This window comes from Leptidea sinapis, chromosome 9 (assembly GCF_905404315.1).
Source record: "Leptidea sinapis chromosome 9, ilLepSina1.1, whole genome shotgun sequence".
Taxonomy (NCBI): Eukaryota; Metazoa; Arthropoda; class Insecta; order Lepidoptera; family Pieridae; genus Leptidea; species Leptidea sinapis.
The window spans coordinates 929,911-953,411 of record NC_066273.1 but is presented as its reverse complement, the minus strand read 5'-3'; the positions used below and the strand labels follow the sequence as shown (position 1 = coordinate 953,411).

Below are 23,501 nucleotides of genomic sequence, written 5' to 3'. Positions count from 1 at the left end.
ATGAAACGGAAAGACAAGCTCAAGATGGCAGCAAAGCAGAAGAAGAAGCCACCACGTAGACTTCAGTTTGATTCAGATGACTCATCTCAGTCTCAGTCTATTTCACCTGGAACGAGGTGTCTACAACGAGTCAGAATCTGACAGTGATCAGAAGATGGAAGAATCGTCTGAGCGGATGGTGCCTCCAAAGAGGTGCACAGGCGAATTTTGTACCGTTCGATATGATGAAAAACTGTTTCCAGGAGTTATTACTGGCGTTTCAGAAACCCATGCCACTGTATCATCAATGGTGAAAGCTGGAAAATTATGGAAATGGCCCGACCGGCCTGACATTCTCGATTATGAATGGGGATCAGTCGTTTCGAGTATAAAGGAGCCAAAAAAAACCAGCACAACCCGAAATGTTTATTCAGTCAGTGAACTGGAATGGTTTTACTCATAACTGTGAATAAATAAACTGATTAAAGTTAATTTTTCCGTGTATTTCATTTCAATGGGGCAAAGATCCGCAGCTGCGGACAATTGCCCCGCATCTGCGGACGTTTACCCCAAACAGTGGGGCAAAGGTCCGCAAAGGCAAGGTTGTCTACCTTTCCTTTTTTTCCTAAATGGTGCTTATTTCGCTAGTAATAAAATGGTATATTGTAGCACATAAATTAAGATTTCCAGTGAAGCCAAAACCTGCAGGACCTTTTACTTATTGGGTGAGAAAAAAGGTTGAAACCTAAAATTGCGGATCTTTGCCCCACCCTACCCTACCCCACATATCTATACAACTGCAAAGAGATAAGCTGTTTGTAGATTTGTTTTATATGGTCAAATACAAGGATCTAGTATACAGGATGCTCCTGACTGCCCCTTTCCCAGATTTGATTTGAGAACTATAGGCTGAATATGCACCTTATAGTTGCAAGTGTTGGCTTCATGAGAAGTACCTTACTTACTGTCTTACCTTACTAAGTGCATAAAGCTAATTAGTCCATTCATTTGTGAGTTTATTTGTCCCGCCTCTTATATATATATATATATATATAGTATTAACATCCTCTTTAATCAGTGTCAAATAGCAGTGGGCGATTATGAGATGTAATAATGAAATCATTTGATTATAAAAATGTCTAGTTTATAAAAATTAGTAGTTACTGATTTTGTAGGTAATTGTGTCCGTGAGTCTACGCAGACAGCAAGTGAAACACACAATTAAATAAGTAAAATTTCACTTTATTGTTAAAAATACCATATATTTAATAATACTAATCATATTTATTATTTTCTGAAAATCACAAAGCCAGTTATGTCTTTAAGCCAAACAGCCGTCAACTCTTGACTTCGAGTCTCTTTATCTCTACTTATTACAATTAAGTTGATTTGATTATGAATATAAGTTTGCTACTAATTTTATTGTCAATTCATTTTTAGTAGACTTGAATATACTATGCTAGTATATGTATCAATTTTAAGTTTATGCTTATGACTATCAACTGAAGTCAAAAGAATTATTTTCTGGTGAATGAAGCTCCTCCAACAGTGAACGAAACGAAGTTGTGGCATTATTATTTTGATAAATACAATATGAATTTCCATAACCAGCAGAAAAAGCTGTAAGATTCTTTTAATGTGATTATTTGATTTTTTAGGCTCATCAAGTTCCGATGTTGTGGAAATACATATCCCATGTGAATGTATTATAATATATGATGAGGATTCTGATCATCAAATCAAATCCCACTGCAAAACACTGAAAGTAAGTTTGACAAATAATTCTCATGTTATTTTATATCTATAGTGGGCTTGAACGAAATTGTGGCATAATTATTATAGTAGGTATAATATGAATTTATATTATCAACAGAAAAAGCTGTAACAAGTTAGTTCTACTTTTTACATCAGCAGACTGACATTTGCATTATGCTTGAGAATGGCCCACCCATTACATTAATAATATCTGAGTTAACACTATAGTCTATACAGTATGTATTTTGCATATATGAATTAAATGTAGCCACATACTTGTTATATCATTTGCTGACGATATACAAAAGATGAACAAAATCGGTGCACTAATTAGGTTAAAATGTAGATATTTAATTTTGAGCGAATTTTAACGTGCTGTACATTGTACAATCAAGTCACGGAGTAACTGGGTCAATACTCAATGATTCAATGCACTTGAATCTTTTCACATCAAAATGCGATGTTGCCACCCCGCGTGCTTCAAATTCAAAGACGCTGGTCGTTTGTCGGATAGAACAGAAGCGATGTTGTCTGTTCGCTTCTCGCGGTGACCTCAAATGCGTCGGACAGTCCGAAAGCAAAAGAACGCGAATGGGTTTAGGGTAAGGCGCAATCTATCGATAAATAGCTTCTTTTAAAGGAAATAATACCCAATTCAGAAAGCTATTTAACTTTATATACTTAGCGCATGTGTGTTTCTAGAAATATGGTAAAAAAATCTTAAAACACTATGCACTAAGTATTTGATAAAATGAAAATGAATTTATTTAAATTATTATTTTTTGTTTAAGTAGTAAACGGATAATAATTATAAACAAAGGAGAAATAAACACCCCTCGCCCTGTCCAGCCGCGCACTACGAGTTCAAGTCCGCAGTAAGAGTGGGACGTTATCGCGAACCCTCCGAATGGTCCGAAAACTAGTCGGTACCGGCACCGACAAAAACGTGAGTAAAGCCATTTTAATAGATAATGTCTTACATGTTATGTAATACAAAGCAATCTAGTTTTTAAAAACCTTATCAACTTACCCGTTGCTGCTCAGGTTTTATTAAACGGACAAATGAGCGTACAGGAAACCTGACGTTAATTATTGATCACCGCCGCCCACATTACCTTACAACATCAAAGGAATCACAGGAGCGTTGCCGGGCTTTTAGAAAGGTGTACAGGCTGATTTTAATGATATCCATGTCAAGGAAGAAAGTTCTTTGAAAAAGGAACTTAAAGGGAATGCCTAACATCCTGATGGTGGAGAATATATCTTAACTATTGGCGAGTCGTGCGAAAGTGGAATTCGGCGGCAGGAATCAGCTCAAGCAGTTGTTCTTGGAAAACTCCCAGCAAGTGATCTAGCCGTTCACAGAGTACTGGATCCCCGACAATTCGAGCAGCTATGCGTTACACGCGGTCAAAAGGTTCTAGCTGATACTGGGGCGCGTCGGACCAGAGATGACAGCAATACAGGCAGTATGTGGTGTGCGGTGTGTGGTGCGCTTTTGGAGAGCGCTAGAATTTGGGTCAGCTTGAAGTATTATCGTGATCTATTAATAACCCCCAGCTTCGTTGAAGCCAATTTGGCTTCCTTTACAACTTCCAGATGACCTATAGACATGACCTGACGCGGACCTCAAAATCTACTCGCAGCCAGAGAGTAGACCCGACCCTCGAAATTGCCGAAACGTTGACAGCAGATATCCTCCCCAACGAACACAAATACCCATATTATTATTCACGCCGGTTTTTTGTGCGAGTGAGGAGCTTAATCCGAACGAGCCTGGCCACATCAAAAAACCCTTGTAGTCACTCACAAAACAGTAGTTTCGTAAGTTTTTAAGTAATGTTTAAAAAAATTTTTAACAAAAAAACAACCGACTTCATAAACACTATTCCAAAACAATAGATACAATGTGCACTAAAGAGTATTAAAATAATTGCGTATTTTTATGCAATCTATATTATTAAATCTAATTCTAATTACGATTATTTTTATTTTTGGAATCGGTGTACATCCGCCGCGACCCGCTCTCGCCTCCTCACGACTCAAGCACATCTCACCTATAACTATGTGTGTAGTTACAAACCTATCTTGGATGACACCGATTTTATATTATTATACTAAGAATTTGTCTAAATATGTGTAGATATACTAAAATTTTTCAATGCAGCAATGAACGTAAGCGCTTAATTGAAGAGTTCCGTTACTTTGCCATGGATTCCGTAATCAGAACCTAACCAAAATATCTTTGGAGTATATCCTTTCAATAAAAAAAAATCATCGAAATCGGTTGGCGCGATATTGAGTTATTCGTAAATTTATCATCCACTTTGCTATACGTATGTATAGCAAATTTAAGACTTTTATGGTTTTCTCATGGATGCCATTGTCAGATCTGGACCAAATTACAATGGGACCACACGGGAAGCACCAGCTTTCAAATCAAAAAAAGAATTATCAAAATCGGTTCACCCAGTCGAAAGTTTTGAGGTAACAAACATAAAAAAAATACCGACGAATTGAGATCCTCCTCCTTTTTTGAAGTCGGTTAAAAAGCTCATTATATTTATAATTTGTTAAAATTATTATAATAACATTCGAATAACAAAAAAATAGTTGTATCCTAGCCTTGTGTAGGTATTTGGTAATGGTTTGGGTCAGGTAATGGTCACACATGTTTTTGCCACAATTTACTTTGTGCTAGTACAAAGTATAATATTATGACGCTAACTTGGTAGCCAAGTTGACACGACTGAGTCAATCGCTCATTCTCTAATATCTTTCAAAAATATCTATATTTTAATCTATGGTGAGCGTTCTTTCAAACATCAAACCGAAAGTCATGTATGTATGACCGGCAATCTGTATAATTCGAGCAGGCGCGCACCAGCGACCTGCTCGACCGGCCGCAGGGGTTGCGATTTGCAACGCGGACAGAACCGCGGCTACGATCATCAGTTGCACATACAGCGCGCTTCAAAATGGACGTTGAGGAAATAGCAGTGCTTTTGTCTCTTATAAGTAAGAAGCGGAACAAGAAAAGGAAACAATATTGTGTTCATCCCTTGCTACGTGAAAGGCTAACAAAGGGATTATTTCATACTTATTTCACCGACCTCCAGCAACATGATGACAAGTTCTCTAATTATTTGCGTATGAGCAAGTCTTCGTTTGAAGAACCGTTAAGAAAATTAATTTCATCAATCACCGGCACTGTAACTAAATTTCGCCCCTGCATTTCTGCCAAGGAAAAACTTGTAGTAACTTTAAGGTAAGCCTATGCCTATCTACTTTTATTCAAATTATTTCTTTACGGTCCCTGTGTCTATTTAATGAAAAAGGATGCAGGGAGATAAATGAAACAAGTAGGTGCATAAAAGTATTTAAGTACTGTACTATCATAATCAAAGATGCAGTTGTTCAATAATTATTAAAAAACGTTTGAATTATTTCTGACTCTTGCGAGGCCTGAGAGTAGTTTGATTCGGGTGATTGGATAGAATTTTCTTCTCTTCCTGAATCCAATGGCGGCGGCAGTTCACTGGGACGTGACAGAGAAGGGCGGCATCTCATTGTGTGCAATAATGGACATTATTCGATTGCTTAGTAAAATATCCCTGTTGATATTCCTGATGGTTGGTATAACTGCTTCGAGGGTAAGTAGGTTGACTGTGCCTGGTCATAGGTTCATAGTGGATTGAAATCTTCCACTTTGAGCTCGGTGGATTAGATTAATCATTTCCATCTTGGTTGTCAGCTTCGCAGATTCGGGTATTTTTTTGAAATCCTTTACTAAGGAAAGCATAAATAATCTGTCAGTGTCGTCTTCGAGAGCTGATTCACGTTGAATTCTTGAATTTATGCTTTCTTTTAAAACCGAAACAAGATTTTCTTTTTCGAAATTATTGTCTTCCTTTTTCTTCTTTGATCTTGGTTGTCCATGAGATACTGATTCTGGGGTGGGAGGAACTATATTTTCCGCATCATTTAAGTAAGATTCTGTTGTATTCGGTTCCACCGTATCTTTGAGGAACATCAGGTGTTGAAAATATACATAGGGAGATTTACGTTTCGCTGCGGCGCCACTTTTTGCGCATTTGACACGTCGTAGCTCCCTGAGGAATGAGCACTTATATTTTTCCATTTTTTTTGGAGTGAATTACCTGGAAATGAAAAAAAAGTTATCATAACGTGTTTGTTTGTTCCAGATACCTAGCATCTGGATGCTCCTTCAGAGAACTAAATCATTCATTTCGCATTGGACACACAACTGTTCGAGAAATTGTACTTGAGGTTTGCGTCGCCATATGGCAAAATATAAAAGACATTGCCTTTCCACAACTCGATAGAGACAATTGGCTAAAAATAAGTGAAGGATTTAGGAACAGTTCGCAATTTCCTAACTGTACTGGAGCTGTGGACGGAAAGCACATAAGAGTCATTCAGCCGACCCATACAGGGTCACTATATTATAACTACAAAAACTATTTCTCTATTGTGCTGATGGCTATATGCGATGCCAACTACAAATTTATATGCATAGACGTCGGCGCATATGGAAAATGAAGTGATTCCTCGGTATTCAAGCATTTTTATGAAAAACTTACAAATAATGATTTAGACATGCCAGACAAGAGACCGATAACTGAAACAGGTGTGCCTCTGCCTTTTGTCATAGTTGGCGATGAAGCATTCTCTTTGTCAGAAAATATAATGAGACCATATGCCGGAAGAAATTTGACAGACAAGAAAAGAATTTTTAACTACCACCTTTCCCGTGCGCGCCGATACATAGAATGTACTTTCGGGATACTAGCCAATAAGTGGCGCATTTTTCATCGTCCTCTTGATGTACACGTAGAATTTGCTGTTGCAAGCATGTTGCGTCCTTCACAACTATGTACGGGAGCGAGATGGGTACAAATTCGAAGACACGTTGTATATTCCTGCGACTATTGAAGGAATACCTCCCTGCCAGCCTTCAACAGGAAATAGAACATCTACACAAAACAGAGATCTATTTGCTGACTACTTCGTGGGTGAAGGACAACTCCCGTGGCAAAATCGAGTAGCTCTGAGAACACAGTAAAATAAACATTACTTACCGAGTTCGTTTTATTTCAGTTATTGTTAATGTTTCACTAACAAATATTTCTGTGATCTCTTCCCACATCATCCTTTTTAAGTCTAAGTTGGCGTAGTCTTCACAAGACATGTCCCACAACGCCCTCCTTGTCTCAATAAATCTTTCCGTGTCGAAAGACTTCGCGATGATCACAAATCACGCTATAGTTCCACAATACGTGCGGCCCCCGCGGCTAGTGCGCGCACACTGGTGATTTAACTACAATTGCAATTAATCTCAGTGGCCGCAGCGGCCAGCGAGATCGAAGCGACGCATTTGCGGCCCGTGTTCAGTCGCTTGGTGTGGCCGCTGGCCGCGTGCGGCCAGATGCGCGTACTCTATGGCGATTTCATACTAATGTATCTATCTCGCTGGCCGCTAGTGCGCTATTGCCCTAAAGGTATTGCATACAATACCTAGGCAATGTATATAATAGCTGGGTTGTCCAGGTAATGTATGAAATATTATGAATATCATTCCATCCATTACATACTTTACCTAGGTAATAAATACAATTCTTAGGGATTGCATAGAATACCTGCTGTTCCACCGGCAATGTGTAAAATGAATTTATTTAGTCATATTTATCAATGTACCTATAAAATAACGGGCAAATGTTTACATTACAACAATATACATTATATTATATTATAACAAGCGATCTCGCACTTTAAGGTCGATCAAGGTCAAGAGTTTCTGTCGGCGCAAGTACTTTTCAATAATATTTTTTATAACTTTGATCTATGATATACATGTTGGTACTATATATTACCACAGACGAGTAAAAAATAAGGACTCCGTGTCACCTTACATAACACCCTAATATCCTTTCCGGATCGGCGCGCTCCGGATCTCGCTGTACACTGTAGATCGGCAAGCTTCCGGCATTTTCGCGGCATTTTCCCCGTGTGTATTATTTTACGTGTAGTTATAAAATGCTTATAACTAGGGTGATTTGAGTGACTGTCACTGAAAGCTATTGAAACAAGCTATAAGACCATGTATAAATTATTCATATTGTCTTTCTTTTTTATTTCACACAGACTTTTCATTCGAAAAAAAGTGTAAAAATAGGTATATTTTAAAATAAATATTGTTATTATTGTTAATTACTTGTTTTATTTATTTCCTTTTATGTTTTTGTAATGAATAGTATATGTTAATTATAAAATAAAGCTTAAATCTCCACAAAGAACGATCTTCGTGTTAAGTCTTGATAACGACCGCTCGCTGCGCCGGCCGGGAACAAGTGGACTCATAAGTGCTTTGTCCGTAAAGCTATGACGTCGAATATTGGTGGCCTTGAATCGTAACGGATCGAAATGTGTTTGGGAATTCACTCGTTCATAACTGCGTAGGCAAATAAACCATCTTGTACACCTAATAAGGGTGAAAACTGGATGAGGTAAAAGAGTGCCCCGCGGCACAGCCGCTCTCATTGTTTTTTGATTACCAGTGCCCGCGGGCACGGTCGATGCGGAAAGGATATCACGGCGCGGAGTCCTTTATTTACTAGTCCGTGTACATTACTAAGAAGCTTATTTCATTGTCATTTCGAAAGATTTATAATATTAAATAATTACTAGATTTTTATTCTTATAGGAATTCCTATAAGAATAAAAATCTTCGGTTATATGTCCTGAGTTTTGTATTTAACTCAACATTTTTCTTCGTAATATTTATAAATTATTTTACATTTTATAAATTATCTAAAGAGTAATTATTTAATAAAAACAAGTTTTAATAATTCCTACGTTCAGTTAGTATATGAATATAAAGTCTAGATACTGAACATCTATTTATAAAAGGTTTATGAAAGTAGTCTCTATGTTAATCGTCAATTTCGTGGGTGTCCTTGTGCATGAATATGTCAAATTATTGATATGAAGCATGTGAATTTTAGCTTGGCGAAAAGAAAGAACAAATTAAATTGATTGGATAACCATATTAAACACTTGTGAATAAAACTTTTTCATTTAAATTCCTCGTTTATTCTAAAATATAACTCTTTTTCAACCATTGTCTTTGTTTGTTTAAAAGAAAGGTCTGTGCAAAATAATATAAAAACACAAATCAAATAATTTGCACGTGTTATAATAGATTCAAGAGCTTTCAGTTAAATTCAGTAAAAACTCCTTACTATAAGTAATTTTTTGCTACACGTAAAATAATACACATAGATACACTTTCACATGAAATACTTCGCACGCCAAAATCACCCGGTATTCAAGGGATATTTAATGTTTAGAGTGACTGGAACGCGATGAGGTATTACCCCCTTAATATAAAAATACCAAGAGTCGATCTTAGCCTTAATACCCTACAGTTTAATACGTATGCAAATAGACTGACAGTCTCAACGTCAAGTCTAAAATGCACGGGCTTAAACATGCAGAAAAAATATTTTACCATAAATTTGGATAATTTGAAACATTATAGTAATCAGAGTAAATTCTTTTTAAATCATTTGTCAATTTATTTTTCATAATTAAATGAATAGCTCAATGAATTTATTTATTTTGAAATGCACTTTCATAACTCTGTTCTAAATTATTAAATGTTTTGATAATTATTAATGTAATTTCTAAAGTCTTTGTCTTATCACAATAACTAGTGCAATCGAATCGAAATGGAATTCTTTGGAATTACATTGCATGGACCACAAAATTATATCAAAGATATGCTTCAAGAGAATTACCAGGAACCGGTGACTAAAGAAGAAGCAGAATCTTTAATGCATAATATAGCAGCTACAAATAAGTCCTTGGTACATCTGCATCATTAATATAAAGTTGTAGTTTAACATGTACCTATACCGTTCTTGTGAACTATCTAAATGGACAAAATTAAGACCGTACTTCATATTTTAGTATTGTAATGATATTATGATCCGCAAGAAACATTCAATGTTAAATAAATACGTTAAAGTATTAAATTGCTGTATGGACTGAAAAAATTCAAAAACTTTTTTAAGATTTAAAATATTTTTATTTAATTTTGATTAATTTATCTCACGGGAAAGTTATTTGCCTATACTTTTGCATCTCTGAGGGCCTCGACTGAATAAAACTCTGTGGAGGCATTTTGTTTTGGGTCTTGACAAGAATTATTTTTACTTGCCATGTAAAAAATATCTACATTGCAGAAAAAACAGTAATAGGTGGGGGGCTCTCAAGTCTCACGGGTACGGAGATATTGTCTTCTTGAATAAGACAATATGTCCGTATATCCTCCTATCTCTTCTAATATTCTTTGCTGATTTAATAGGAATTGGTTAGGTCGAACCGGCTTCCACCATCGCATTTAATACATCATTATTAACCTTGGCTGGCGTGGCTCAATTTAAATAATAGCAATGATTCGAATCGAAGAACGAACCCGGGAAGACTTGGGTTAAATCTTCAAGAAGAAGTTTCCTTTTTAGAAGTGATTAAATCAAAAACCTAGTTCATTAGATGTATCCTTTTCGAATAGAGCTCGCAAAAATAAAACATTTTTATCTGTGTTAGTTCCACACTGGAACTCATATTCAAAAATTAATTTTGAATGTTTCCATCTTTACTTTTAAAGCCGAATAAAACAATTTGAAGTTAAAAAATTCCAGTGTTGTAGGTATATTTTTAAAATCCAGAATGTTCAGTCATGTGAGAAAGTTTCACTCTGAAATCTCGCGCCAATGAGATAAGAGATAGTTTAGTCCAAGTAGCCAGTAGGTACCTACACCAATTTCATACAAGCCCCAATTATTATCACCAATTAAATGTAATTAATAATAAATTAATATATAATCATCAATTCCTAAGATTTTTCAAAAATTCACCATTATTAATTACTTTTTTAGATAGACGAGTTCGAGAAAATTCGTGTGATAGATTGTTACATTGGAAGAGTTAACGGTTTTGCATATGGTTCCAGTCAAAGATTTATTAAAATGAAACGTAAGGGCGTAATCAAGCCTGTTGGTCCGGGAATGATGTATAGACTTCCACCTGCCACTTCGATAGAGGTAAACCTGCAACAAGCTATTTATATAAATTAATTCGTATAATATTGCACTACTATTATATTTTTCCACTATTCATTCAATATTAAGAATGCACAAAACTGTCAGCCAAGCCGGACGAATGAATAATAAAATCAATTACTATCAAACAATTATAAAGTTTTTACAAGCTGGGATCTTCATACATTTGTAGGAATTATATTACTTTTATAATAGTTTTTACATAATTACAATGATTTATGTCCTATTTTTTGTTACAGTATGGATGGTGGCAGTATGATCCTGTTTTAGAAAATAAGACATGGTACATTACAGTTCCTAGGCGACCCCAGCCTTCGTCGCCAAACACCTTAATCCTGGACAAAGTTCGCAAGAATAATAAATATGCTACTTTATTCTAAAATATGATGATGACTAAGTTGTAGTCGATACCTATAGCTACGATGGTCCTCTTGGTACAAATAAATTTACTATTTATAAGTAACAATAAATAAATATTTTAATTGATAATAATTTTTATTTATTTCTAAATTTTAAGATAAAACTGATATGACACATAATATTATTACTTTATTTTTTTATTAAGATTAGCATTTTGGCCGACAGAAATGGGATTGTAGAATTCGGAAGTAAATACTGCTCATTTCCAAGTCAAGAAGAAACGCTTAAAAGTGTCGGACCGAGTACAGATCCTTTGGAAGTCCTTTCCCCACAAGTTTGATCTGGTCCAGTGCTTGGTCTAGTTTTATTGTTTTACCCGACAGAAGTTTTAGTAGCAAGTAAGAATTTCCGGGTTAGCAGGTTTATTCTTTTATATTGAAGAATATGGAGATTAACTTTATCCTAAGCTGATTTCAAGTCTAAAAAGACTGAAAGAGTAGATTCATTACGCGGAAATATCATTCGTATGTCTGTCATAAAAGTCGCCACAATATCCAAGGTGCTTCTGCCTTTCCTGGATCCAAACGATTCCACAATTTTCAATAAGCATTCAAGACGATTTTAACCAAATTCTCAGCAACTTGCGATTACAGGTGAGCTATATTAAGATGTTATAATCGGTGCCTTGTCTGGTTTAATAATGGGGATAATAATTTGTTATTTCCAAGAAAAATAAGGAATACCATCTTCATGGGGGGTCATTTTCTGAAAATTTCTGAAAACTGGTTATGGGAGAGGTGTTACAAAATATTACTATCTTGTTCTGTAACAGTGAGCAGATGACCAAGAAATGATTAGGAGGCATAGATAAAATAAGACTATCACGTACCAGACAATAGGTGGATTCACATGAGAAATTGAAACAAATGGAAAGTGTCAGTACATCATTACACTTACCTATGATGGAAAGAAGTTTTTTTTTCATCTATCATCTATCAGCAGTAGGGTTTCTAAATTCATGTTACAACTTCTTGTGATGTATCAAGTAAATTCCGAACTTTAAGTTTTACAGTGTTTTAAAAATTTATCCCATAACTTTTCAGTAGCAGAAAGTTCATATTGTGCGTACACCAAAATTGAAAATGCAAATATTTTGGGACATACTTGATGTCTAACTGTATTTGACCACAATATGCAGAAATAGAAGAAGAATGGAAGTTGAAATTTAAAATAAAAAAGAATAAGAATGTCAAGGCAGTGGAGAGCTGAGCAAGCATATCCTGGGATGGAATAAATATGGCATATAAAGAAAGGATATAGCAAAAAAAGTACCTACATCCGTGTTAGAGCAGATCCCCGCTGCAGAGATTGTCTTTCTTGGCGATTTTCACGCCCACCACGCTGACTGGCTAGGCTCACGTACCACCGATCATTGGTTATTGCGCCAACGGGAATCCCATACGTGGAATATCATACACATTCACTGTTTGACCTTCTGTTGACCTAACATCCGGACTGCTACTTAGTATCTCTTCGCGTGCGACTCGACTCTTGATGACCAAGGTGAACCACCGCCGCATATTTCGCGGTGCGTGTCGTACATGCCGGAGGTACAATTCTGACATGGCTCCGTGCTAAGGCGCTTTTCATCTTGGACATACAAAAATCGAGTGATGCGCGCATGTTTTCTGGAATTGGCGCTGGTCCTTCCCGTCTTTTCCGGCTCTCCTACTCATCAGGCGTAGTCCCGAAATTATGGAAGGCGGCTATAGTGCACCCGACCCCCAAGAAATGTGTACCCTCGGATCCGTCCAACTACCGGCATATTGCCATTACCTCCATAGTTATTTATTTATTCAAGGTCTACCAACACAACAGAATACCACATGTCAATTCATAAGATTGTAACATAAAGTTCAAAAATAGTGTTCCTGCAATTACAGGTGAACACATCCTGCACATAAACATACAAACAATTTAGTTCTTAATTATATAAAAGTAAATTGAAGTCCTATAGCGCTAACATGTCAAAACAATATGAAAAGATAAATTAATTCCACAATCATTACAACCAATACATTCACTTCAATATAATCACTAAAATACAATATATTTCGTCAGTGCGTTTTTTATTATAAATTAGGTCATTATATTTTATTAATCAGTGTCAGGTTTCTCTTAAATTGTGCTACTGTATCTCCAAAAATATCTAGAGGTCGCTTGTTTGAAATTATAGTGTTGTATTGACGCAACAGCCTATTCAGTGGGGAGTTATATCAGGATATGGAGTAAAAAATCAACCGCCAGCATTTGGGATACCTAGAAGAGCACCAGTTGATCAGCGACTTACAGTACGGTTTTCGTCAGGTTCGCTCAGCTGGTGATCTTCTTGCATACCTGACCCATAAATGGGCGCAAGCGGTTGAGTCGAAGGGCTCCCTTGCGATGGTGAGTTTAGACATAGTGAAGGCATTGGATCGGGTGTGGCATAAAGCGCTTATAGCGAAACAACCATCCTATGGGCTTCCCGAGACGTTATGCAAATGCGTCACTAGCTTTTTGGCTGATCGGAGCAGCTAGGTTGTTATTAACGGTGCATGCTCCGACTTAAAACCCATAAACGCTGGTGTGCAGCAAGGCTGCGTGCTATTCCCTATATTGTTTCTTCTGCATACCAATGATATGCTGTAAACCTGCTGTATTCACTGCTATGCAGATGACAACACAGGGTATGCTTCCTACACCGGCTGCAACATGTCGGGATAGCGTCGACGAGAACCGAAATAATTTTGTGTCTGAAATCGAGTCCTCTAACTGTCATAAGCCTGTATCGCCATACTTAGTGACGATATATCGAACGACGTTCAGTTCCATGGTCACTTGGAAGAGAAGGCCAAACTGGCCTCTTTGCCAAAGAAGTTTCACTACTGACGACGACGACCTGTATAGCAGAGTGGTTAGCGATCCTACCTACTAAGCTAGAGGTCCCGGGTTCGAATCTCGGTAGGTGCAAGCATTTATATGATGAATATGGATGTTTGTTTCAGAGTCATGGATGTTTAAATGTATTCTTATCATTGTCTTGTAGCCCATAACACAGGCTATGTATGCTTAACTTGGGTCAAGATAATTTGTGTAAAACGTGTGTCAATATTATTATTATTACTACTGACGTGACGTGTAATTTAGGCGGATTATGACAAAATGACGAGAGTGAAATTTAAAGATGCGCGCGCATCACTGTAACACAAAGTAACAGTGAAGTTGGTTCCTAAAATTTTCTGACGTTTGTATCATTCGTTACTTTTTCTTTTGTTTCTTCGTCCATTATTAGGACAGGCAAAGGGCCCATACAGCCGTATTAACACATTCAATGCCACCACGATTTTCTAATACTTCCCAGCGATGCCGCCCTATAAAAAACGCAAACATGCTAGGTGTGCTCGCGGCACTGCAGGATGGAATTACGTAGCACGCTAGGCGTGTTCACCGGCACTGTTAAGAGGTAAAATCAAAGAAAGCGTTATTTCGGCTTCAACCGTGTTTATTGATCAGTCTTTCTCGAGTTACTGAAGAGATATTTTGTTTTTAGCAGTGTTTGTGCTTTTGAAAGTTAAATTATGGCAGTTAGTAGATTCCAAGGTAAGTATTTATCGTAATTTGATCAGTGAATTTCAACCTTTGGTTACTTATTTATGATTTTTTAGGGAAAACAAAATATGTGCAAGAAACAGTGGAATATGATGATGATGCGACGCAAGCAGATAGCCCACCCTCACAAAAACGCCCAAAAGTAGGAGGTGAGCCGATAACATATTTCTCTTATCTTGTCTTAAAACTTTTAGTGCACTTATTGTGACGTAGTGGATTAGTGTTAAATTGTAAATCATTCGGTCGGTACCTGGTACCTACTTTATGATATGCAGGTACCTATAGATAGCACATTATATTGTCAATATTAACGTATTTCATAAGGTTTTTGAAGCAGCACCGCAAGTAATTAACCGCATCAATTTTACACAAAAGAATTAAGGAACAAAAAGATTCTTAAAAAACCGACGATTGTGTTTGAAAACATTATTTGCACTGTTATATATTATCGCTAATAACACAATAAACAAGCCGTGCTGACTGCTGACGCATCTATTGTTTTACAAATAGGCTGATAACATTTCAACTCCAGATGTTTAAAACGTTACAGGAATCTGTCTACAATTCTAAGAAGTTTAGATTTTAATTTGGAGACAGTAAATGTTTTGAACTTATTGTTTATTAAATACTAGCTTTTGCCTGCGACTTCGTCCGCATAGAATAGTTAATGTCGTTACGTTACGTTAGTATATTTTTGGTTTTTTCGCCTAATTGTTTTTTTTTTAATAAAAATGACATTTATTAAAAGTTATAGCCACTTTATACGACTTTAAATAATTGTTGATCATTATTTGCTTTCAGAATACATCGCGAACGCATCAAGCTCACCGAACTCATCGCAAGATATATTTACAGAACTACAAGATGTACCTTACTCCCAAAAATGGACATATTCGCAACAAATGGATGAATATGACAAAAAGGATGTAAACACCATGACTGACGGAAGACCAACAATTACTAAATATAAAGAAATTGGTACCATGACTGAACCAGGGTTGACTTGTAACAACAATACTAATATTGAAATTCGATGCAATGAATATTTCGGAAGTGTTGTAGCATGCGAGCTAGCAAATTATCACGGTCGCGTTCGTTACGATAAAATGAAAGCTATCATTGATATTTTTAAAGAAAAGTGAGAAATTAGTTGCCTTGATTGTTTAAAAGGTTTCTATGATTCTCTTGAGGAAAGAAATTGAGTTCCTAAGGGTTGTGATTTCAATTGAAATAATAATAGTGATTTGAGAAATCAACGTCTTTATTAAAGCACTTATTGTGTGTACAATATTATAGTTACTACTTATGTTAAAGATAAATGTTAAAAAATCAACGTAATTAGACCAACAATATTATACAATAATTATCAATAGAAATTGTCCTTTTCTTTGATCAAATGCACATTGGAAAAATTTTTTTTTTGATAAGTGGAGTACAACTCTTACTTAATCAGTAGGTATCTATGAATAAGTTTAGTACCACTTAATATTTGTGATACGGTCTGAAACATTCCATGCACAAGCCTGGCTGTTGCGGACAGGTGTCGCAACCAAATAGCGACATTACTCTTCCTTTTTTTGTTCTCCAGCAATGTACGCATCTTTTTCGTTTGGTTTTTCCGTGATAATTTTTTTCCAATTTCATCAAGCAATGTACCTGTCTATGTAATGGGATTTGTTGTTCCCGTTCTATGTAGGGTTCCACGATGGATTTTATGACGCTTAATCGGAAATCATATAAGCTTAATTTTCGAGTTGAATACTCATTGTACAGGAAATAAGAGTTGATCATGACGATCTGCATGATGTGAATGATAACTTTTTTATACCACCGCAAAGATTTATGCTCGCACGTATAATATGATAGCATTTGGTCATGCTTATCTATTGCATTCATATTTTTATTATATTTTGTTATCATTTCTGGTTTTGCTTTACTTTGCCCCCTTCGATTAGTAATAATGTTAAAGTTGCCTTTGTATTTGCTAGAGATCGCCATGACTTCCCTCTTATCCAACCATTTAATTATACACACATTATTTTTATGTTGTATACACAATTCACCTTTTTTTAATTTTGTTTTTACAACTAATTGAGGATTATTTTTTCGAAATTTTCGTAGTGTTCCTGTACAATAAGTATTCTTATAGTATAAATCTTCTATCAAATTAACGCTTGTATAAAAATTATCCATAAATAAATGGTGCCCTACATTTAAATATTCTTTTATCAAATGCATTACCACTTTGTTAACGTGGTTTAATCCTCCCACAATAACATCAGACGCACCGCCGTACAGGTGCAGTTTCAATATTACCCCAGACTGGTCAGCTAGTGCATAGAACTTCAGACCATACTTATTTTTTTTTCCTTTCATATATTGCCTAAAGCGTAATCTACCTCTCCAAAGCATCATTGACTCATCAATAACAATATTTTTTGTTGGGTAATATAATTCTGACATTCTTTTGTTAAAAAAATCTATTATATTTTTGATTTTGCTATAACTTGTTGCTGTTTCTCCTATACTAACGCATAACATTCTTAAAATAAGTAAAAACCTATTTCTTGCCATCGTCAATGAAAATATTGGCTGATTAAAAAAAAATTCTTGTTTCCAATAATCACATAATCTATTTAGTTTTATAAAACCCATATGAAGAAGTAGGCCAAAAAACAGTTTCAACTCTTCACAACTTATTGCCTTCCACGATTTACTTCTACTTTTGTCCGCACTAGCTGACGACTTCTCGCGTTCACCGTAATTGTTAGTGCAATCTGTTAGCAATTGAAGTAACTCCATATTGCATATAGCATCAAAGTAGCCAATGGGTGTATCGACGATATCTTCTTTGAGGCCTGGAGTCTGCGTGAATGGTATTACTGGATAATCACAAGGATTACCTGGGCACCATTCACGATCGGGTACATTAATAGCAGGTACTTCTTCAATGTTCTGCACTTCCAGTTCGGGTTCCGGTTCCGGTTCGGATTCATCTGTTTCCATTTCGTCAATAATATTGCCACAGAGTATGCCATAGAGCTCAGCGTCAGTCAAACACGAAGTTGGTTCATCTCTTGGAGGAGTTGATTCCAGAGTTACCATAGCTCCTAAAGTTTCTTCTATCCCATGGTAAACCCAATTTGGGTCTTCCCATGAGCAAGATGGCATAGAATTGTCGATTGGATCCATTACCTAAAATGTAAAATCATTTTTTCAAATATCAAAAGTCATCAAAATATTATTAATATGACAGAAAATGATTAAAGTTGCAGTGTACAAATTGTGTGTACAAATACAATACGTTTAAAGTATCCCGCCAAAACTCGCAATGTTTGGACCGATTAAAGTGTATGAAACAAACAAATTATGTATCTATTGAATTTATTATACAGTGTAAACTCGTACAACAAGTGTAAATTCCATGTAACGTCACTCGATTTAACGACAAACTCTCTAAAGCATCGAAATCAATTGACTTTGGTTGGTTTAGTTTGTCTACCATACAATGAAACACTCTACATAGCGTCACACTCACTCTCAATAACGACGTAAAATACCTTGTAAGTTGCTAAAATTTATAAAAACTGCGCAGCTGTGTACGTTTTTTTGTCGTTTTATTATCCTAGCCCACTATAATCTCGACAGTCGGCACCATGCAAACCGAACTTTCTAAGAAATTCATTCTTTTGTTTTCAAATTGGGATTGCTTGCACGTGTATCTACTGTTTTTGACCATGACTAATAAATAGGCGTCATTTATTTATTTATAAACACTTACACCAACATTACAGGTTATTACCCAATGCGTTGATGTCGTATACATGTCATGCATTATCTATACGGTATCATTTTTGTCAGACCTCAGTTGCTCACAAACTTTCAAACTGTAAACATGGCGAAGTAAAAGCAAAAGACGTCATACAAAAATAACAGACTATACCCAATAAGATTAAATAAGATTGTTTTTGTGTACATAACTACTAAAACTAGTCTGAAATATTTTTAGAATTCTGATTTTTCTTCTCTCCATTTAACGACACCTCTCTATAACGCCATAAAATGCACAGTCCCTTCAGTGTCGTTATTTGGAGTTTACACTGTATTTGTTAAGATTATTATTTTTCACGTTAATGAAACGAACTATGTAGGTATCTTTCACATTTATAATAAGAGTATAATTTAACTTACCACCGTTTTAAGCGAAGTAATTAGCGAAGCCGGTAAGGATACCAAATTCTTCACAAGGACAAGCTGAGCTCGTCGTAAAAACAATCACAAAAGTAACACTAGTCGGGGTCTTTGCAAGAGTAATCACAAGGTCCAATAACACAAGCGGGGGTCTATGCAAGAGAAATCACAAGGTCCAATAACACTAGCCGGGGTCTTTGCAAAAGCAATCACAGGGTCCAATAACACAAGCCGGGGTCTTCGTAAGTATAAACGTAAATCCAGTGAAAGGAAGAGATCGTAGGAAACATCCGATGTCGAACACTTCGAACACTGATGTAAGGAGCTATACTAATGTTAAAGACTTGCTGCCCGTGGTGCAATAAAACGTGGGAATAGGACGCCGCCTGTTGCGCTCTCTGTTACAGACCTTACGGCAGGCATGGTAACGTCCCAATGTGCGGCTCACCTAATCTTTTTATGACACTCGGGTTTGTTTTATTACCAAAAAAATAATTGGCAAGCAACTGAAGTAAATGGTATTCCTACTAGGGACTTTATTTATAAACGATCGCCAAACGTATCTAATATTAGCAGTGCCCCGCGGTTTTACCCACGTCTTACGGGAACCATTTACTTTTTAGGGATAAAAAGTAGCCTATAGCCTTCCTCAATAAATGTGCTATCAAACACCGAAAGATTTTTTCAAATGGGCCCAGTTATTCCTGAGATTAGCGCGTTCAACCAAACAAACAAACTCTTCAGCTTTATAACATTGGAATAGATCCTGGGCAGGGTTTTGTCTTCTTCCGATGAATGAAAAGATATTGGTGAAAGAGAGAGAAGGAAACAGATCCGAGTTACACAACAGCTGATAAGCGTTTATAATTAGGTACCTAAAGGGGTACATTATAGGTAAATATTTTATGCAATTTATTTTATCTTTTTTGTTCAACCTAAGTGCCAAGGAATAAAATAAATGATAACTTATAAAAAATATTCTATATTTTATTATTGGCATTATAAATGTAGTAAATTGACCTAATAATATAAAAGATTGAGAACTGCTGGAGATGAACACGCCTGGTATGTTCGCGGCATTACATAATAGATTATTTTTGATGAACCTTAAAAAAATATCAGATCCTGGAACCACTTCAGAATACTTTAGCTTACGGCAGAAAGTTTATGCTCAGAGTCTTTCGGACAATAATATTGTCTAATCTTTGAGATATAGATGAAAAACGGTGAGCACGCCCGGCGTGCTGGCGGCATGCAGATAAGAATTAGTGTGGACACGCTAGGCGTGTCAATGGCACTGAATGTGTTAATCATCAAAGCCATCTTGCAAGATTTATACAAAATTGTTTTTTCTAAAAACGTAGGCATATATCATTTTAATGATTTTTGCTTCGTTAGGCCAAAGTACACACACCCTTGTTTATTTAATACAGGGCAAACAAGCAAGAGGCTTACGGCATGTAGAGTGGTGAGGCAACCGCCCACTTTTTCACTCTTGGACTAAAACTTTTTCACAAATAAAACTAAGTAGTATGAATCGTAAAAAATTCATGTACTATCAATTTTGATACCAAACTGTTATAAATATTATCTACAATTGTTTTTCTATAGAGATGGCCTCCCACTATTGGAGGAAATTTCAAGACATGATTAATTCATTTTTTGTCTTGTGAATAACAATTAAAATTTTGCTCTTGTTAAATAGTAAATAAAACATTTTTTGAGTTATTGTCGATTTAATTTGCTTAGTACAATCTCTGGGGTGGTCCCATTGTAGACTTCATATGCAGTGATCTCACATTCTGCCAATGTTTTTTGAGCAGTGACACTAAGAAGTTGATGGACAAGTGTACATTCTGAGCCAATTCATCAGCACTCATGTCAACATGGCCCACTGCTACTGATAGACAAAGTACCTGAAAATGAAGAAGAAAAAATAAGTTTCAGGCATAAAGATTGTAAGAATTAAAATAATATTGTGATGTACCTATGATAATAGTTCTGCAATGATAAAAGCTTAGACAATGTATGTTCTAGGTAGAACTTCTTGATGTTATGACAACAGGTTTATTACTTTACCGTGCTTGACGACTTCTGTAAGGCCTTAAAAAAAAATCTAACTCTGTCAACTTCCAGGGGCTTAGGCATGACTGTCTAAGTAAAATGCTATTTAGTTTTGTATGATATATGCCCTGATTTGATGAATGTTTGAAATAGTATTAAATACAGAATTGAGATTGGTGACAAAGTAAAATACGCCAATTTGAAAGCGAACAGTTGCTTAAAACATAGTGGATTTCAGCTATCTCAGTTTATTTTACAAGATTACAGCCATCATCTGTCAATGACTGCATGTCTCATACAATTGAGTGAAACACTTTTTCTTAGTTTCGCTAGGTTGCTTAACTCTTCAATGTGAAGGAGAAGTAGACAAAACGAGTGAAGGGCCAAAACAAGAAATAAATAACCAAAAAACAGGAATTTACTAGATATATAAACTAAAAAATAATATTTTATCAGATAAATCAAATTCAAATATTTTTATTCAAAATAGAATTTAAAATCACTTATTGAACGCCAAAAACTACCACCCATTCAAAAGAGACAGCCTCAGATCAATATCAACACTGGAGACAATAGACTGACGAGTAAAACGTTTTTATGCAAATGTATAATTGCGTTTTAGCTACATCTGGTTTATCTACGGATTAATTAGATTTAATTTGAGACAAATTATTGTTGAAAAGCTAAGTGAAGCTAATTATTTTACACATAATAAGATAACTTGATCTGTGATAAAGTGTTTTAGTGTGGAGTTAGAGGTATTAGGAAAATATGTAATTTTAAATTAATGAAGTACAAAAATACATTTTCTAAAAAAGTTACATAAAAAATAAAAGTTATACCTTCTTCATTTGGAATTTGATGGTAGCCTTGACTTCATCAATCTTCATTGTCATGGATTCCTGGTGGGAGAGAAGACCAGGGAACTTGCCCGCCTTATTTAATCCAGGACCCAAGAGACGGGGGATCTGTTTGATAAGTGATTCAGATGCCAGGAAAGCATCATACCTGTTTGTAACATTTTGTTATTAATTACAAATTTTGTTTGCTCCTTTGCACAGGATGCTGGCTAAATTATGGGTACCACAATAGCGCATATATCTGCCCTGAAGCAGTAATGTGTAAATATTACTGTTTCAGTGTGAAGGGCGCCATACCTAGTGAAAGACTTGACGTCTTATGTCTCAAGGTGATGAGCGCAATTGTAGTGCCACTCAGAATGTTTGGTTTTTCAAGAATCCTGAGTGACATAATCTTAGATCATTTAGACATCTAGGTAGACTCAGCTATGAAATCGTTGAAAAAGATTGTAGTTTAGAACTAACCTCTATTTTGTGCAATGCACACACACATCACAGTGTCATACATATCGGGAGTGTAAGACACAGCTTTTCACACTAAACTAGTGAATATTCTAGGCCTGTTTTAATCAATTGTCGAACAATAAGAGACCATCTAGATATATAAATTATACAAGTTATTTACTTCTCCCTTTCATGTAATTCTGTACTTACTTTTTAGCTAGTTTCTTTACAAGCTTCTTATTCTTGTTCAGTTTCTTCAATGCCTCGGCATCCATACAGGGGACTTCCAAAGACTTAGCTTCGTCACAATGCTGCTGATCGCCAAGCACACAGACTTGCATTTTTGGTCTGGGAATATACTTCAGCCTGCGAAGTACAAACACACTTTGAAAAAGGGCACACACTTTTAAATATGTTAGATTGGAATTTCACGAGACAATTAATAAAGTAACTATTATGCAAATATAATATAACTACAGATACTAGTCGTATTGTGTTTTTCTTACCCAATGTGAAACAAAACTTAGTGTAGATAAGTTCGGTGAGCCGAAGCTAACCTACCCATTATTTAAAGACTCTGGGTCAAGTCCCGTCAGTTAACTGACTCCCTGTCCAGGGACAATTTTGTGGTGAGAGTATTTGGAAAGACAAAACTATAATCTCAATCATCTGAACCACAAAAATTCCCTTTTCAGGTAAACATACTTGACGGTTCCGGAGAAACGCTTGTCCTTCTGGGGGTCATAGTTCTTCAGACCAATTTGAAGCTCTACAGTCTCCAAAAAGTTACGCTTCTTGTCCTTTGAAGATTGTAAAACTGCATTCACGCACTCGTAAAGTGTATCGCGAGATAACTTCGACCTGAAAAGCACATTTTATGAAATAGTAGAAATAACTTGTTGACCATTAGGTCACGATAGGAAATAATAGAATGAAAATGATTTCTTTTATGAATAAAAGAAGATTACGAAGATTATTCAAGAATTAACTCACATCTTGGTGTCACTGATCCACTGCTTCCTTTGACGATCAACTGTAAAAGAAAAGTAGG

General features: G+C 35.9%; 2 protein-coding genes and 1 long non-coding RNA gene across 4 annotated transcripts; 2 read left to right on the top strand and 1 right to left on the bottom strand.

Moving 5' to 3' along the window:
- The first annotated feature begins 1,074 nt into the window (after window positions 1–1,074).
- On the top strand, window positions 1,075–6,836 carry LOC126965892 (uncharacterized). Its single transcript, XR_007729622.1, has 4 exons — window positions 1,075–1,208; window positions 1,638–1,744; window positions 2,529–2,680; window positions 5,940–6,836. It is a non-coding gene; the product is annotated as an uncharacterized LOC126965892 (long non-coding RNA).
- A 2,649-nt stretch (window positions 6,837–9,485) lies between these two features.
- LOC126965890 (uncharacterized) lies at window positions 9,486–11,372 on the top strand. Its single transcript, XM_050809666.1, has 3 exons — window positions 9,486–9,623; window positions 10,698–10,862; window positions 11,120–11,372. Exons 1-3 carry the CDS (start codon window positions 9,486–9,488, stop codon window positions 11,258–11,260), a joined length of 444 nt encoding a protein of 147 aa, XP_050665623.1. The 3' UTR covers window positions 11,261–11,372.
- A 9,426-nt stretch (window positions 11,373–20,798) lies between these two features.
- Window positions 20,799–23,499, bottom strand: LOC126965879 (60S ribosomal protein L10a). 2 transcript variants are annotated; one of them, XM_050809651.1, is made up of 5 exons: window positions 23,444–23,499; window positions 23,156–23,311; window positions 22,661–22,816; window positions 21,989–22,154; window positions 20,799–20,998 (listed from the first exon to the last, which is right to left on the bottom strand). In XM_050809651.1, coding segments are annotated over exons 1-5 (651 nt in total). In that variant the 5' UTR covers window positions 23,446–23,499; the 3' UTR covers window positions 20,799–20,827. The 2 variants fall into 2 exon arrangements, with proteins under 2 accessions (XP_050665608.1, XP_050665609.1); XM_050809652.1 differs by lacking the exons at window positions 23,156–23,311; window positions 23,444–23,499 and adding an exon at window positions 22,957–23,115.
- Window positions 23,500–23,501: the final 2 nt, after the last annotated feature.

Coding starts and splice junctions, on each gene's coding strand:
- LOC126965890 (XM_050809666.1), top strand. CDS start 9,486: ATGGAATTCTTTGGAATTACATTGCATGGACCACAAAATTATATCAAA. Junction 9,624..10,697: donor CAGCTACAAATAAGTCCTTG/GTACATCTGCAT, acceptor TTACTTTTTTAG/ATAGACGAGTTCGAGAAAAT. Junction 10,863..11,119: donor CACCTGCCACTTCGATAGAG/GTAAACCTGCAA, acceptor TTTTTGTTACAG/TATGGATGGTGGCAGTATGA.
- LOC126965879 (XM_050809651.1), bottom strand. Junction 22,817..23,155: donor CGTTTCTCCGGAACCGTCAA/GTATGTTTACCT, acceptor TGTACTTCGCAG/GCTGAAGTATATTCCCAGAC. Junction 20,999..21,988: donor TCAAATTCCAAATGAAGAAG/GTATAACTTTTA, acceptor CTTCATTTTCAG/GTACTTTGTCTATCAGTAGC.